Consider the following 18355-nt stretch of genomic DNA (forward strand, 5'->3'; position numbering starts at 1 on the left):
TGTATGTTATGCTATGTTGCTTTGTTCTCTTGGATTTACCTGTGGATAATATTAAACCCTATTTTTGAGCTCTGAACCTTCGTCTTCATGTACGTTAGACAACATAGTTGTAACAGCTATAGTCTTTTTAGAGTATTATTCAATTGTAATTATAATGATGATCTTTGTGCACTGGTGTGACTGTCCAAGTTAATATTCTTTCATTTTAAATAATTTTATTAAAATGAATGTGTAATTTTATATATACATTTTGGCACTGTTTTGGACCAATTATGTAAATTTGCTTTGTGATGTGAAACTTTTATAAACATGATTTTTCAATTTTTATTTTCATTTTTGCAGTTTTTGAAATTCTACATATGTTTGTACTTCTAAATTATTTTGCCACACCGTAGGACCATTTTAAAATACTGTATTACTGAATGCAAAACTTTTTTTTTTATAAAAAAAAATGTGTTTGAAAAAAGTTAATGTCCATGTCATTTGTCAGCTACCCTTATGCAATGTTTATTGCATTTATATTCTGTATATTCGTTTAGCACACTGGAAAAAAAATATATATATAACCTAAAAATGCTAACATTATTCAACCTAAGTAAATTCATTTAAATTCATAAAATGTATGGGTTAAATCATGCAGTTAAATATCTTTTAAGGCAGCAATTGCAGATCTACACTTTTTACAGTGCAATTTATAATGAAACACAATTTAACATGCAACATGTTGTAATTCAAATTTCCAAATTTGCACTACAGAAAAATTCAGCTTGAGAGGTACACAAAACATTACAAACATATTTGTTTAAGTTTAGAGATTAGTAGGAAGATTATTAAATGTGTTTATGTTTGAGGGGGGAGTTTGGAAGTTCATAATTTCCTTTAATTTTCTTTATGTGGGGGATGGTTTTGATAAGATAAAGTGTTGGTCCTATTGGGTTTAAATCTAAACGTTGACTTGAGTGTAACACAATGAATCCATAGACAACTGAGGAGCCTCAATTAGAATAACAAATACGAGCTGGGCTTCCCCTGTCACACACACACAATACACACTCATCACACACACAATTACCCCCCCCCCCCCCCCCCCCCCCACCACACACACACACACACACACACACATTCTCAAACACAAAGTCTCTCTCACTTACAATTTTCACACATATTCCCATCGTTCTCTCACAAACATACACCTTCTCTCTTCTTTTACTTTCTTCTGGCTCTATAGGGCAGAAAACAATAGGTAGTAAATAATCAAATTAAACGCATGTTTTAGCAGAGAACTGCTGGAAGCTTTCAGCCCCATTAGCTCCAGAAAGGAAGGAGGGAGAGGGGAGAAAGGGGTGGCATGGACAGGGAGGGAAACAGGAATGGAGAGGAGTGGTGGGGGAGCAAGAGGAAGGAGAGCTGAACGCTTGCCAGACCATCACATTTGGCCCAAATGAGGCATACACTAATGCTGCCTCTTCAGTGTATCTAAGAAGTGTGTGTGTGTGTGTGTGTGCTTGAGAGAGAGAGAGAGAGAGAGAGAGAGAGAGATTCTTTGGCTCCTGTCTGTATCAACTCATCAGACTTGCGGGCCACCCAACAGAAGCTCTCATCCTGCTTTAAATAGCTGTTTAACTTTGAGCGCGTGTGTATATGTTTGCATGCAGCGAGTGTTGGTTTGTTAATCAAATCACACTCAGTGTTTTAAATGGTTGAGTGCTTGCACTCATGTTTGAACATGTCTCTAAAGAGCTCTTATGTTGTTTATGAGTATATACAACCGTTTTCACTTCGTTATATTGCCCATTGTAAAATGACCTAATCATCAATCAAATCTGCACCTCCCTTCATCCTGTTTATAATCACATCAATCTTTTTCATGCCATTTGTAGAATTCTGCAGAACAGTTTGGCCTACACTGCCTTTAGCATTTCTGCAGAAGTCAGCACTGTCCTGTTTCATTTTGAGTTAAACCCTCAAACCGTTTTGATTTACGAAAAGCAGAACAGAAAATCCCACTCATGGAGACCAGACTGGGCATTGGAATTAAATGCTAAGAGAAGTATGATGTTATGGTTTAAGTATCTACAACTTTTGTAGGATTTTTTTTCCCCTTTTCTTCGACTACTTCTTCACCACACTGGAATGAATGCACCAAGGGTCAAATATGCTATTTTCTACTCATTTTCTTTTTAATTTAATTTATGTTAAAAACCAGCAGATGCAACAAGCGTTACAGGATGCCATTTTTGTGGGTTTTTTTTTTTTTTTTCATTCAATTAAATTAATGTTAATAAATCAACATCTTTGAGACATTAAAATATGTTGCTGCATTGAAAATAATATGTAGGTTGTACAATAGAATATGATGGCTTGAAATTAATCAAAATTCTGAAACTGCAGTCAATAATAAAATGGCAAATCGCAATGTTATAAACACAAAATATTATCAGCAGTATAACTGATTACAAAAATAGATTTTAAATGAAAAATCCAAACAGATGTGATTGTTCATGCAGGGAATTCTGAGAATGCCCATTTCCCCATATTATAAGGCAATACATTTCATTGTCAAAAAACTCATTTTAGCCATATAATTTATTTCATTTTTAACAATATTTAGAGTGTTTTTACAATATTTTTCAGTAAATTACATGTATTGTCTTTTAAAGTAGGCTACAATATAATTTTACAGTATATGGTAAGGTAACTTATAATAGGTTAGCAGGTTTTTACTGTATACCGTTGTTAAAATTACTCTTTTTACAAACACTGAGGAGTACGCATATTTGTATAAAGTATGACTACATGTAGGCTAATGGAGTATTATTTTGCATAGCTGCTTGCATATTTATTTAAACATAGGCCTACTACTATATTGTTATAACTATTATTAAGCGAAGAAAATAATTAGGCTAGTAATTATACCGTGATAAAAAATAAAAAAGTATTAGCATAATAGCACTTGTCACACTTTCCATGTATTCGTGGTATAGCTACTTGCCATACCATTACGTTACATACCATAATATAAATTGCCAATCACTCTGAGCATCTCTCTTTCCCTCTCTCTCTCGCTCTCTCTCTCTCTCTGTGTCTGTGTGTGTGTGTGTGTTGGTGAGCTAAAGCGCAGAGAGCGGCAGCGACTCTATTCAGTCACTGCTGACAGTGGAGGGGAGTCCTGTGTCTCAGCGCTCCTCTCGGGATATTCTCTTCAGTTCGTCTTTTGAGCGCTTTTCCTTTCTCCAGTCCTGTCTCTCCTCCTGTCTCCAGACCTGTCTTCCCCCCCCCCGCGCTCCTTTAATCCGTGTCGCAGTGAGAGAAAGGGGAAGAGGGCGCGGAGAGAATAGCGAGCCGGTCCCCGCATCATTCCAGATGGCTGCCTCTGAATCAGTGGATGAGATTGGGCGCTCGGGTTCAGAGCTGTAAGGAGCTGGTGTTCCGGAGAGAGGCGGCTCTGCTGTGACAGCTTCCCGCTCAGCTGCACCTCAGGTTCGGCTCAAGGTAAGAAAGCTCGTCGTCGGAGATGACGAAAGTGCGGCTAGTTTTGAGTTAGTATTGTAACTTTGTGCTGGTTGGGGTGCTGAACGTCTTTGTGTGTGTGAGATTTAGAGATATGCTGTGCTGGAATGTCACATTACCGATATCGGACCGGAGATGCTGTGCGTTCAATTTCGCTCGCGTTGTAGGCTATTTAACGGCTTTAATAGTCTTTTATTTTAATACAATTTCTCTTGAGCAAAATCAGTTCTTAAGCGCGATTGACAACGGCCTCCGGTTTAGTTTGAAAAACAACCGTTAATACGCACAAACAATTGCACATGTGCATGTTTGTCTCCATATCGTCTTGGGCTAATTGAAAAGTATTTGAAAACATTTTCTAAAAGAATGTTCTATCTTACAGAACATCGTGAACATTAATAACTGTCTAAGTGTTCTTTTTAGAATCCTTGCATGTGTTGAGGCTGCATTTACTTGTAAATGTAGGCTACTTTATCTTTGTTTGTTTGTCTCTTAATATTCGACTTTCATTTTCTCTTTTTGTTTTAGACTTTTCCTCAGGATATTTTTGACATACATTTTTTAATCTTAAACAGAAACTGTAGTTTATTTAGGATTTTAACCAAAATGTATTAATGTAGTCTTGTTAAACATAACAGGACTGAGCAAAGACATGAATTAGGTATTCATATTTATATTATTAGTATTAATGCAATTAATGTAGCCAAAATATCTCATCTCTGGCGATGCTTCTCTTTTTAAAGAATGCGCCGCCTCGCGGGGAAACACGCACACGTGCGCGCACACGTCGGTTTCACTATCCTGTACAAGTGAGGAAATCTCTTAGGCGCAGTGTTTTTTATAAGAAGGTGACGATATTTATTGAAGCATACCCTCATCATACAAACCTGTTGACGTTAGATTTAAAACTATTATTATAATTTTTTTTCATTTGACCGATTTATGACCCTTTAAAATTGTAGCCTAAATGTACACACAACTACTGAAGGTATTAGCAAGTATTAACCAAATCTGCACACATAGCGGGACTTTGCAGCCCGCATACCACACTAAACTTGTTGATCATTAAGTTTTCAGTAAACATGATAGAATAGTAAAATATTAAAATAGACAGAGACTACAAAAATAAGCACATGTTTTCATATAGAATGTCTTGTAAATGCAATTGCTACTCCCTAAGTAAACCTGTGCTCTTATGATGCAGAACTAGGGAACACTCTTTTGGTAATCTAAGTTTTTCTCGCCTTATAAAATTCATCCCACGACTTTCTTGAATTCCCCTGTGATGTTCCAGCGCAACGTTGTAATCTGTTATTTCAATCTTGTGTAATTCATGTTCCTTTAATTACGTACTCTGATATTACACCAATCATGACATGCACATAGTCTCAAACACACATAAACAGAGAGCGAACAAGTGCACTTGTTGGATGTACTGCATTTGCAGTTTATGAGAAAATATCCTGCCACTATCCCTTTTTCTGCAGTAGCAACATTTTGAAGACAAAATGTGGTCATGTAGATTACCTTGTGTACATGCAGTATATGAGCGACACAGTCAATTCCTATTGGACAAATTTTGAATTTCTCCCTTAGAGCCACCCTTAGGCTCCTACTGGCTCAGCCTCCAACTTCCTATTTATATACAACCAATCACACACTCCTCCCGGGAAGTGTTGGCCACAGCTGGTGAAGTGTTGATTGAAAACAACCTGGAGGCTGACGGCTGAATTGCCCCTCAAGAGCATCCATACACACCCCTGATGAACACTTCTGTGAGAGGAACACACACCTCAGAGATGCTTAAAGTTGTACTAAAACATGAATTTGCTTGTCATTTGTCATCTGTGTTATCTCCAGGTTTGTTGGGGGTCAGGAGAAATCTCAGGACATGGAGGGCTGCTAGTTGGGTGAAGGATTCATTTCGGTAACAGCTGGTGTCTTGGCTGAACATTGTGCCACGTTATCAACCAAAAGTGGCCTGTCTTGGAAGCGGAATTGCCAGTTTTGTGAGATGGTCACATGACTGCAGCATGATCACCAAAAAAGCCACTTTGCAGCTTTAGCCCGCATCAGTGATCAATCAGAGACTCCCACCCACGCACACTCCCACACATGTGCGCCGTTTGCCATGAATCTGGCCACCAAGCTGCGGAGGAATCTGAGGAGGCTGGTCATCCTCCTCGCCACCTTCTGTATGGTCAGCGTTTTAGTCTCCGCCTACTACCTTTACACAGGCTCCACCCAAGAACTGGATCTTGCGGACCGTGCCATAGGTCCAGACTGTGCTGACCTCAGGGCCCTCCCTTTCCGACAGTCAGAGCCTCGGACGCCAAAACCAATCGATCCGTCACGTAAGGATCCGGTGGTGCTGGTATTTGTGGAAAGTCAGTATTCTCAACTGGGGCAGGACATCATCGCCATTCTAGAATCCAACCAATTCCTTTACCATGCCGAAATTGCACCAGGGAAGGGTGATATCCCACCTTTAACACACAAAGGCCGTGGACGCTATGCACTGGTAATCTATGAGAACCTTCTCAAGTATGTCGGAATGGATGCATGGAACCGCGACCTGCTGGATAAATACTGCGCCGAATATAGCGTTGGCGTCATCGCATTTCACCGTGCAAGTGAAAACTCCCAGCCTGCACAGCAGCTGAGGGGTTTCCCTCTGACATTGCGAACAAATGTTGCACTTCGGGACTGTTGCGTAAACCCACGCTCACCTCTGCTCTACGTAACACGAGCAGAAGTGGATCGAGGGCATTTACCAGGAGAAGACTGGACTGTGTTCCAGTTCAATCACTCCACATATGAACCAGTCCTATTGGCTAAAGCTCGGCCCAGTGAGAGTGGGGCGGCCCAGATGATCCCAGGTCCCCAGGGTCTCCATGCTACCGTCGTGCAGGACTTGGGTCTGTACGATGGGGTGCAGCGTGTGCTATTTGGACATGGGCTGAGCTACTGGTTACACAGACTCATACTGGTGGATGCCATCGCTTATCTCACAGGCAGAAAGCTGTCACGATCTCTGGAACGCTACATCCTGGTTGACATAGATGACATTTTTGTGGGGAAGAAAGGGACGAGAATGAATGTCAATGACGTGAAGGTAAGAGTATGTGTGTGCTAATTTGAGTAAATTTAAAATCTAAAAAAATAAATGATAAGATATATTTATACAATTATTATATGGGCATTTAAATTGTGCCATGATAGGATGCATCACCAGAGACATTCTACATTTTACAAACACATCTACCACAAGATTATCTCCAACCTGTTCCAATTAATCACAAAAGACAGAACGAAGACTAGAATCTGAGCTCTAATTAGCTGTGTGGGATTTTTACATGCAGCATTTGGTGAAAATGGTGAAAAAAAACATTTAGTAAATCAGACAAGAACACCTGTGACTAAATACAAACAAAATAGACTAAATATCAATAAGTCTATTTGGTTGATTTTTAGTCGCAGGTGTTCACGTCTGATATACTAAATGTGAATGTTTTTGTGAGGACAAGAAGGGGATGTTGTGTGTGTGTGTCACTGAATTGGAGTGGGTGTTTGAGTTGGCCTCAGTCAGTATAAAGAGGCTATTTAGAGGGACAAGAGCAGTAAAATGGTGTTCATTCTCTCTTTCACATACTCATTCATAATCTCGTTCCCACGTTTGGCCCCTCTCTGAGATTGAAGAGCCGCTCACTCTCCATTGTGAGATGACTTCATGACTTCCAGAGCTTTCAGTTTCAAGTGCATGCACATGAGTGTATATGAATTAATGCGGACTTTATGCTACGATTAGAGATGGATACAATAGGAGAGAGTCAAATGTTTAAAGGAACAGGTCACCTATGAACATTTTGTCATAATTTATTTATTTTGTTCCAAAACATGCTGTTCTTTTTTTCAATGTTGACTCTTGCCAAATTTCATAATAAATTGTCAAAGCACAGAAAACACCATAGAAGTAGTCCATACAATTTGTGTGTCTTCTGAAGCTATCTGCTTTTGTGAAGAACAGTCTAAAATGAAATGAAATGAATGAAAATTCTATCATCATTTACTCACCCTCATGTATACTCATTTCTTCCTTCTGTAGAAAATGAAAGGAGATCATTTAATGAATATCCGGTTGGGTGAATTCAGTACAGTTGCGGTACCGTCTGACTCACTTTAACGCTTAACAAAGCACTTAAAGAGTGTCAACAAAAAAAGTAACTGCAGCTTGCTGATTGTTTTCCAAAAGGTTTTAGTGAAAAACAACCAGTACCATTACAGTAAAATTGTGGCGGTCGCGATTGATCTGCTGTGCGCCATATGCAGCACAAATCTCCTGTCCAGTAGATTCTTCTACACTATCATTCTTCTACTTATGCTGTTTTAATGGTGGTTGTCAAATCAATGACTGTGTCTGAAATCGCCCCCATACTCTTAAATAGGGCACTATTTATGGGGACAGCCATTTGTAGTGGTGTCCGAAACCATAGTGGACATTATCAAAAGCACTCATTCAGTCCCACAATGCAACGCAATAACGAGTGTACACCCGATGTACGCTCAACGGCTAGAGAATACCTATGATGCACTGTGAAAGTCGTGTGTCGAATGAATTCCCACGTCTCGCCCGCAGCTGAATCATCCATCCATTTTCCAAACCGCTGGTCCAATGTGGCTACAGCGTAATATCATACAGGTATAAATTCCTTTTTAACTGATTATTAAATTGTTTAATTAAGGCGTATACATACTAGTTTCCATGACTGAGTTCAAGATAAATGTTCATGACAACTGGACTTGAGTTGTCAGTTTGCTACGTTTCAAATGATCATGAGCACAGACTATGCAAAAGTGGCTGCCCTTTCGGCGCATTCAGTGTTCGAATTCACTCACTTGTTTTCATTCGCTCCTTCAAGTGAACTATATTAGTGGAGCAATGTAGGGAATAGTGAATGAGGGTATAGGGGGCAATTTTGATCACAGCAAATGCAAAAAGGTTAATTTTCGCCACCTACTGGCCAAAGTGTAAATTGCCATATGGCACCCAGGAAAGCAATGGAGGCCTCCATGATTATATTGTTAAATTGTTTAAAATGTTCCGTTGTGCTTTATTAAGTGCGAAATTACTACTTTTAAGGTGATAATACACAGGGCAACTTTTTTGAGCAATGTTGCTGGGCAATCTTCCTTGGGCACTTTCCCATTGCGAATGGGCAACAAATTTCTATCTGGATACTTTAGATCTGTTGTGAGTCCTGTGTCTCCTGGTTGCACGTTGACGGCAACAATTGCCCAGCAGCATTGCTCAAAAAGTTGCCCAATGTATCATCACCTTTATGGTAATTTTTAGTTTTTACTTGATTGCCACCGATGTTGATTGATTGACACGAAGTGTCGTTCAATGGAAAGAGTTGATTGAAATTTCTTCTAAATTCTACTTTCACGGAAAACAGCATCAAGGTTTAGAACAAAAGGTTTATTGTTTAGTTTATTCCCGTCTGCACACTTGCATGATAACAACTTTTGGTACTTATGGTAATTAGGCTACTGATTAGGCCTATGCATATTTTTGAGTTTCCGTTTCCATAAATATGTATTAAGAGGGATTATAAATGAGGTACCTAACATTTACACGTCTTTGTCAGAAATCTAAACCTGACTGGCTTCAATTATTTCAAAATATTGAACCCGTTGGACACGGGAAGTGATGACACATTCTTTATGGTTGCTCCATGGGTAATTTGATTGTTAGCTGTCACTTGGTTTCAAACAGACTCTATAAACAGTATGGTACCATTACCTAGCGTGGGTACACATTTAATTTCTGAATCTAATGTTCTCTGAGAAAGGTTAGTGGCTAAGCACGTGACACCTCCCCAGATGTTGCTAGCTAAGAATGTCCACTGTCAAATTCTTCCCGATTGGTCTGAGCTAATTTAGACCTGGCAAATGAGCCAGTGGTAAGATGGAGATTCTGGAGGGGGTGCTCAGGGAGAGAATTAGAGCTAGTCGCTCTGGAGCACGGCTGGAAATGTCAGCGGAAAATTCCCGGAGGATTCTGGGGAAAAACAAGGCATGCGGTGATGGGGGAGAGAAGTGGGAAGGCTTTGATCCACCAGCCATTGTTTTTAGCCACTGTTACTGCTGGTTATAGAGAAGAATCTGACTGTTTATGGCAGGCTATCAGAATCCAGAACAGGTGCATGTGTTTGTGCGTGTGTGAGGAAAGGCCGATACTAAGCCAGTGGAATGAAATGGCAGATAACAGCTAATCAATGGAAAAACCATGGTGCTCAACTGGTGGGCAGTGACCCAAAAATGCGACACAAGTCTGTTCTGATACGGTCAGAAGTGAAAAAAACTATGCCAAATGGCTAAAATAAAATGCAACTAATCATATAATCACACGTTGTTAGGCTATATATGAAGAGTTCAGATGCAAAAGCCTCTAAGTGCCATGTGAAATTTTCTTCTAGAATGATCATTTTTATCAAGCTTGTATATTTAAGTTCAGTAATTTCACTTAAATGACAATTCATAGGTAATTTTCATTGCCATTTAAGTGAAATCACTGAACTTTTATATACGAGCTTTATAAAAATGATCATTCTAGAAGAAAATTTCACATGGCACTTAGAGGCTTTTGCATCTGAACTCTTCATATATCTGCTGTGTATTGGTAGAAACTGCTTGGTAGAAAGTAGCCTGGGATGTCCTGATTCTCGAAAAGCAGGTAAAAAAAATTAAATTTTATATAAGTTTTTGAAAATCATTTGATCATTATACTAAAGCAAAAACAGTTGAGAGCCACTGGTTTGTAAAATATCACAAATTATTGTTCTCCATTAGATTACTTAAACAATCATACAACAGTTACTTTTTGACTCTTGTCATAATAGGCTCATGTCGTGTATTTGTTGAGAGTGTAAAGATGAGAGATAGAAAACAAGAGCGAGAGTGAGAAAGAAAGAACCCTGTGTGCACTAGATGTAGGTATTGTAGATTAGAATGTCACTCTTAGTGACTGGTTGCCATATCTCCCATCAGCCCATGGGACAGGCTGAAAAAACAGGGGACACCAGTGATAAATGACTCGATGCACACTTGCACACTCTCACAAACACAAATGGGATTTACCATCACTTTACCTGTGTGTGTGTGTGTGTGTGTGTGTGTGTGTGTGTGTGTGTGTGTGTGTGTGTGTGTGTGTGTGTGTGTGTGTGTGTGTGTGTGTGTGTGTGTGGATTCCCCAAGCAGAGATTCTGCTGAAATTGCAGTTAAAGTGACCTTGTGTTGGTGGTTGTGGTTGTGTAACAGGGCATTTAAGCACAGATGTGTATGTGGAACCTTCTGAACTCACCTAGCTCAAACTCAGGGCTCGCAAAATTAAAAAATCACTCTTCAGATTTTGGTAGCCCGAAATGAATTTTACTAGCCCAAATAAAAAGACAATTTTGAATGTAGAAAATTGGTTAGGAGTCAAAACATCTGTTTTTTTGGGCCGAGTGGAACTGAAATACTGCCGTAAATCCATGTTCCTCTTAACATTGTCACACACGCACACACAATGTTCGCAATGTTCTCCACTGCGCACGCAATCTCTGTCACTTAGCAACAATAAATTAAGTGAGAACGGCACTGCTTTACAAGGGGTGGAAGCACCAGTTGTCTTCCCCAAACGTCAGAACTTGCAGTTGGATGCAGGAGGGATGGAGAAATAATGACTCTTTGAAGCTTTGACACCAGTGTTGCCAGACTGGGAGTGTCCAAGTATCGTACCAGAATCCCAAAATTATCGTATTTGGAAGGAAATTATCGTACATGGGTCAAACACACAGAATATAGCTATTTATCTAGACCAACAACTTTTTGACATGACCTGCAAATTATTTTATTGCTAAACTATCGACCTCCGATTGGAAACAACCGAACTAAGCGGCAGGAACGTTAACTTTTTTTGTGAGTTTTTGTTGTTGTTGCAAAACATACAGAGATTACATGTTTATGATATGCAATTTTGTTTACAATATACAAAAGGAACGTTAACTTGTGCTCGTGAGAGAGAGAGTCATTCTCCACAATGATTGGCTGAGAAGACGTAACGTTGGATGAGATGGAAGACATGCGTAACACCACTTTCACGTTCTCCTCACGATCATGACGGTAGACGTTGAATCCAAAGCTAGACCAATTTGTATAGAAACTCTGATTACAGCGACACAACACAATTCTGAAATTATCGTACATTATGAGATTTTTTTCATTGTTGATCGTACATCGAACAGAGGTATACAAATACGATAATTATCGTACGTCTGGCAAAACTGTTTGACACTTTTCTCTGATTGTTCCGGTACAAGATTCTAAGCATCAGCAGTTTTGAAAACAGATTTTACGATACAGATGTTTTTGTTTCAAAGCAGCTTTACAGTGATAGTGTGTTAGCACATGGATTCAAACATTCTGACACGCAAAGTAAAGCATTTATGCAAGTGGAGCTTTAATTTTTATTTATCATATGTTTCTCTTAAAACAGGCATGGAGACTCATGAGAAATTGCGCTATGGATAAATCAGCATGATCAAAAACTTGCGCGGTCATACTTTTCCTTAAAATAACTAGTCAATAATGTGAATAAAGGGAGGAATTTGATTACACTATTTCAGATAGCCCATCGGGCAGGCCGGTTATGCATTTTGGTTGCCCGACTGGAAACCACAATAGCCCCGGGACATCGGGCTATTTTGCGAGCCCTGAAACTGCAGTATTTATGAAGTATTTATGAATTTAATTATGTACACTTGGGTAATATTGCAGTAATATTTGCCTTTTGGCATGGCATTTTTAATATATGAATATTTTTTATATATTTATTAAATAAACTAATCATATTCACTACCATTCAAAAGTTTGGGGTCAGTAAGATTTTTAATGGTTTTGAAAGAAGTCCCTTATGCTCACAAAGGCTGCATTTATTTAATCAAATTAGAGTAAAAACAGTAATATTTTGTAATACATTTACTTTATATTTAAACAGTTATTTTAAAATAATTGTATTTTTGAAATGTAATTTATTCCTGTGATGGCAAAGTTATATTTTCATTAGCCATTACAGCAGTTTTCAGTGTCACACAATGCTTCATAAATCATTCTAATATACTTAATATAAGATATGCAATATATTTAGATTTCATGGTGACTTTAAAAAAAAAAATCTTTCACCTTGTTTACAGTTTTATTCTTTGTACAGTTTACTTCACTGTGATTTAGGTCACTGTGTAGCATTTTTAATGTATTAAAAAGTTATAGGAAAATGTGTATAAATACATATCGCACTTTATGGTTGTAGAAAACCATGGAATGGCTTAATTATTTTTAACTGGATTTTGATTGCATTTGACATCTTGAATTAATTCTTTTGAATCTTATTGGATACAAAAATGATGGTCGAAATGATGGTTTCTCTGAAACAAATCACTATTTTGCCTTTTCAAAGCAAATGCATAAATATTGAGATGTAGCTGTTAGATCTTGTGGCCCTAGTACACTTACAGCAGATCGTGTATGTGTATGTGTGTGGTGTGTGAGTGTGCATGGTGAGTATGATTCTTGGCTTTGAAGCAGCATATAGATGAGGATTAAAGACAAAGCTGACACTTCTTCACACTGACTTCAACATGTACTGTTAAACAGAATCACAGTGAACAATCACAATATCAAAGCTATACCTGCACACATTCAGCCAGAGACAGAAAGCAGAATCAAAGTGACTCCTGAAGCCTCCCTCTCTCTCATACACTCACACACACACACACACAGATATGGGTTAGAAAACAGGGGAAATGAGAAAGAAGAACAGTACTTAGGCAATCATTTCCGTTCCAGATACATTTTAAGAGAGATAAAGTGATTTAAAGAGACTTGATAAACATAAATACATGATGGTGTCAAGAAGGTCAACAAGCAGAAAGATGGACAAAATAGAACAAAGATATTGAAAGAATTCAGACTTTGACACTATTATTATTTTTACAAGATCTCCTGAGGCCCACGGGACTTGTGTAGAAATGTATTTACAGAATAATTTCTTGTGAATTCTCATTTATTCTTCGTTTTGGTGTGAATACCAGAGCAGAATATTGAATATTTCTACAAACTTTTGAAAACCATATACAGAAAAGTAGCAGAAAATATGTCTGAACTTATAGCACAGTTATCTCAAATTCGGCCTTCAAGTGCTCATTGTATCAACCAGTTCCTTGTTAACATGACTTTTCTTCCCTGAGGACTGATAAACTACCCTGTGAGCCTTTACTCCCGAAATTTGTCAGATTAGAGCTTGCCAGATTGAGCAAGTGCTTTCCAGTTTTGTGTGCAATACGCATCAGACTGTGGGTGGTTCATGCTGTTTGCGAATAAAATAGCTTAAATGTGGAACTAACTGCCTTTTTGGTTATAATTATGCTAAATATTTAATTGCATTTGTTCATTGTAAAATTTGGATACATTTTGATACCCTCACATTTGATATTATCAGTATGTAACAATTAGAACAATGTACAGCAGTGTACTACTGTAGCTGACTAGCCACAGGTTGAAGGTGAAGGAAGCAAGAATTCAAGCAAGAATTTTGAGTACACACATCACACATCAGCTTTGCAGTCTGCGCTCCAACATGTGGCACAGTTGAACTTGCTTGTTGTCCTTTCCAATACCATCTCCCTCTCTTTCCTCTCTAATCTAAGTAAATGTAAAAAAAAAAAAAAAAAAAAAAAAAACTTGGACAGCCACCTGGTCCTTTGCATTTCTGGCAAGTCCCAAGTTCAGTGGCAATTTCTTATTTATTTTGGTAGGTAAACAGACTCTGCTTATCGGTAAAAGCCCCAGGTCAGAGATTTTGTAATTTGTGGACCTTGTCAGTGCTTGATTGTGTGTGCTCTGCTATGCTAGCAAGATGACAGATTTAAAGAATGCTGTATAATGTGATTGTGAACAGTGCAATAATTTTGGTCGTTTAAAAGTCACGTGAACCTGACACTTTTAGAGCAGATTGAAACAGAAGCATCAGTCTGATGTTAAATCTGAGATTCAGGAGGTCAAATACAGAGCAACCAGAGAAAAACTCACACACCAGACCTATTTTCAGAAAGTATTGATCCAATGATATTTCTGCTCTGAGTAAGATGGAGCTGGTGTGTGTGTGTGTGTGTGTGTGTGTTTCCGTTAAAAGGCTACGTAGGTTGCTAAGCAGCTGTCTTCATTTTCAGCCGCACACTCACATCAACAACACACTCACATGTGTGTCCTCTCGCACTTGACACATTATGAGCTTTATTGGGAAAGCTACATGCCAAGCTACAAGCTACGCATAATTTAAAGCTACCCTTAAGAAAGAGTTAATAAAAATAGTTAATAAATAATGAAAAGTTTCTAACTACATTAAAGATATGGTAACATTATATTTAAAATGATATAATTACTGGATATGATTCAGTACTAAGGATAAAACAAAAATATCCGTTAGGGCATCAACCTTAGTATATTAATATGCATAAAATTACACCAACTAAACTAATAAAACAGCATAATTTAAATAAATGAGTTTAAATCATAGTGATGAACAGCAGTACCATAACTAAATGAATTATTTTATTTTGCTTGAGAAAAGATGTAAATTATAATTGAATCAGTCAATGTAATTTTTTAACACTTAATTAAATTAAAGTCTGAAAGCAACTGACTTACTAAAATTAATCATATTTTGGGGAAAGAGGGGTGGGGTGGGTATACAGGTCTTTTCTTTTTTTTTTTTACTTTTACTATTTCCAAGACTAAAAATCATTCTTAAATATTCGATGAAACATTATCTATGTTAGCCGGCTGACAATCAGCAGAATTTGTAAGAACAATGTGAATTCATGGCAAAAAGAAATGTTAAAAGTTTGCAAGGCATGAAAACATCTAGGTTATAATGTAAACCCTATTCCCTGAAGGAGGGAATGGAGGCGTTACGTCAGAACTGAATAAGCACTACTTAGGGATCAGGTGGTGAACCTGCAAGCGCTTCCCCTGGAGGAGGCAGACCCAGCCCTTGCTTTGCTCTGTCCTGTTCCTGCTTTGCGCCTATACGTGGACCGAACACAGAGCTTCAGGACCTCAGAATAGCTGCTCTATGTCTGTTATGGAGGCCAGCAGATGAGAAAGGCTGTCTCCAAGCAGAGGTTGGCCCACTGGATAGTGGACGCCATAGTCTTTGCATATCAGGCCCAAGACCAGCCGTGCCCCCTTGGGGCGAGGGCTCACTCCACTCAAGAGTGTTGCCTCCTCCTGGGCGTTGGCACACGGCGCCTCGCTAGCAGACATTTGTAGAGCTGCGGGCTGGGCGACACCTAACAAGTTTGAGAGGTTTCGTGTACTCTGTGTACTCGCCACAAGCAGCGAGTAGACTCCTTGTACAGGATATGTGCAGGGCGGAGTTCCCATTGCAAATCTCGCACGCCAATGTCCATTGGCTCATTTAGTTTACACTCGAAGGTGATTAGGCTCTCAGGCGAGATCCCAATTCATCAGTTCAGTTCTGATGTAATGGGAATGTATGTATATGAACACAGCTCTGGCCCAATAGAGTAGTAGGTTATTGTTTCGTTAAATAAAGTTGTGCTATTTTGATAAGATGCCCGTGTAAATATACATGGATAGAGAAAGAGACGGAAAAAAAGAAGGGGAAACAGTAAGCCGTGTTGCTGTGAAAGGAGTGTTGCTGTGACAACAATATGTTTGGCATTTGTGTGGGATTATTTCTTTTTGCCAACCTTACTTTTCTTTTCACCTTTATTTCTGACTTCTCATCCCTCTTATCTCCCCTCCCCCCCCTGCTGTTTGTATCTAAATAAAAATGTACAAGCTCTAGCATTCGCCCCTGTTTTTTACCTGCTTAAAAAAAACATGGCTTATCTAATCGAGCCCATCCTCTCTGCGTACATGCCCATTCTAATTCAGATCTTACCCAAAAAAAGAGCTTGGAAGTGCTTTGTGCATTTTGGGCGGATGTGTTAAAGTCTTGTTTCGATGCCCCGAGTCAGCAAGTGTACACGAAAACAAACACGAAATGCATAGCTGTCATTTCCTGCTTCTCAGTTCAGATGCAGTGTTTTTGGTTGCAGCCATAGATCTCAGATTCCTGAAGAAAAGTGTGTTTGACACTTTTTTCAGAAAAGTTTGAAGTTTGTTTGAAAATTTGCACACCTACATCTGTGAACACGACATAATAGTAACAGCATCAGAAGAATCATGTCCATTCAAACTGAGTATAGGCATGTGCCTCCTCAAATTTCTGAGCCAAGTGGATTTTGAATGCAATTTCCAAAGGAAAATAATATTTGAATCTTTTGATAATGAAGTTGCATGATTATTGTAGGTTCAAAAAGTATAAAACGCTGTGGCAGATTTTTTTTTTAGTCACCCGTCACCCTAATAATGATTGAATTTCACATATCAGTATTGCTGTTTTCCATAAGAAAATGCATGTAAACACTTGCTGTTTAGTTTATTGTAGTATATTTTTTTTAAAAGAAAAGAAAAAAAGTATGCACTAGATTGGGATTTGTATCCGGGTCTCTTTGCACACTAGACTAACCAGACTCAATGACTTATCTCGTCTTTGGCATCAAGTGAGCTAATTTTATCAATGGAGCTCCTTGAAACAAAGTGCATGCCATCCCTAAATTTGTGTTTTTGCTGAGATTAATAAATGTAAACTAAAAATGAATAATAAATAAATTACTGTTCAAACTGCTTATAAAAGAAATCAGCACGTGATATTTTATGGCAATTTGTTTTTATACCTCAGGTACCAGATAGTGAATACATTATTTATTTATTTTTATAAAAATCACAGCTTACGAGAATATTCAGCTTTCTGAGCCTCCATACGCCCCCTTGAGGAAAACCACTTCTGGTCCCAGGAACCAGTGCAATGTCACACACAACTCTACATGATTTAGATGCTTTCTTCTTCCCGTTGTATTCTCCAAAAATAAAAAATGCACACACGTAAAAAATTAAATGACAGACTTAACTGTTTGTTTGTTTTTCTTCAGTAATCTGAAGGGTTCACCGAGGTAGATTAATGGGCTTGTATATGCGCATGCTCTTTTTTCTTATGGCCTCAGGAATAAGCAATGATTTCATGTCCAATAAATATTACATGTGGAGCCTTTCCCGGTTCCCCTGGTGCACGCACACACATGTACACATATGCACACAGTCTGCCTTTAAAAAGCAGATTTGATCCACAGCAGACCGTGTTGAGCTTTTTGGCTTTAGAAAGTCATTAAACACAGACCTAACATGAACTGAGGTAAACCAGATAGATAGATAGATAGATAGATAGATAGATAGATAGATAGATAGATAGATAGATAGATAGATAGATAGATAGATAGATAGATAGATAGATAGATAGATAGATAGATAGATAGATTGTTAGTAATTTTTGTATTTAAGAAACATGTTGCCAACAAAACTCTAGAAATGGCTGTCTCTTTCTTTCTTTGTCCCTCTCCCTCTCTCTCTCTCTGTCATTCTCTGGGGGCATGTTCGTCTTCTTGCCTGCCCAGATGTCTTCAGCTATTTGTCAGCATTTCAACAGGTCCCCTCCTCCTCCCCTCCACCACTCTCACTCTTTTCTCCCTCTTTCCCTCTCTCTCTATCTCTCCCCAGTGAGGAATCGATCAGTGCTTTCAGGTCATTAACATGCATCTCTGTCACTCTATCTTCTCCCTGATCGGCCCTCAATGTCAGCAGAGAGTCGCTAGAAGAGAGGAGTGAAACAGAATAACAT

At 38.5% G+C, this 18355-nt stretch overlaps 1 protein-coding gene across 2 annotated transcripts in view; it reads left to right on the forward strand.

The window, feature by feature from the left end:
• Positions 1 to 3117: 3117 nt before the first annotated feature.
• The window catches only part of ndst3 (N-deacetylase/N-sulfotransferase (heparan glucosaminyl) 3), a 62748-nt gene continuing 47510 nt past the window's right edge, over positions 3118 to 18355 (forward strand). The window contains exons 1-3 of one of the 2 annotated variants that reach the window (XM_084401560.1): positions 3296 to 3492; positions 5107 to 5285; positions 5371 to 6625. In XM_084401560.1, the coding sequence (XP_084257686.1) occupies positions 5642 to 6625 (984 nt within the window). In that variant the 5' untranslated portion in view covers positions 3296 to 3492; positions 5107 to 5285; positions 5371 to 5641. Of the gene's footprint in view, positions 3493 to 5106; positions 5286 to 5370; positions 6626 to 18355 lie in introns of both variants that reach the window. The other variant, XM_084401559.1, reaches the window with a different exon arrangement.

The sequence above is a fragment of the Rutilus rutilus genome (assembly GCF_951802725.1).
Source record: "Rutilus rutilus genome assembly, chromosome: 2".
NCBI lineage: Eukaryota > Metazoa > Chordata > Actinopteri > Cypriniformes > Leuciscidae > Rutilus > Rutilus rutilus.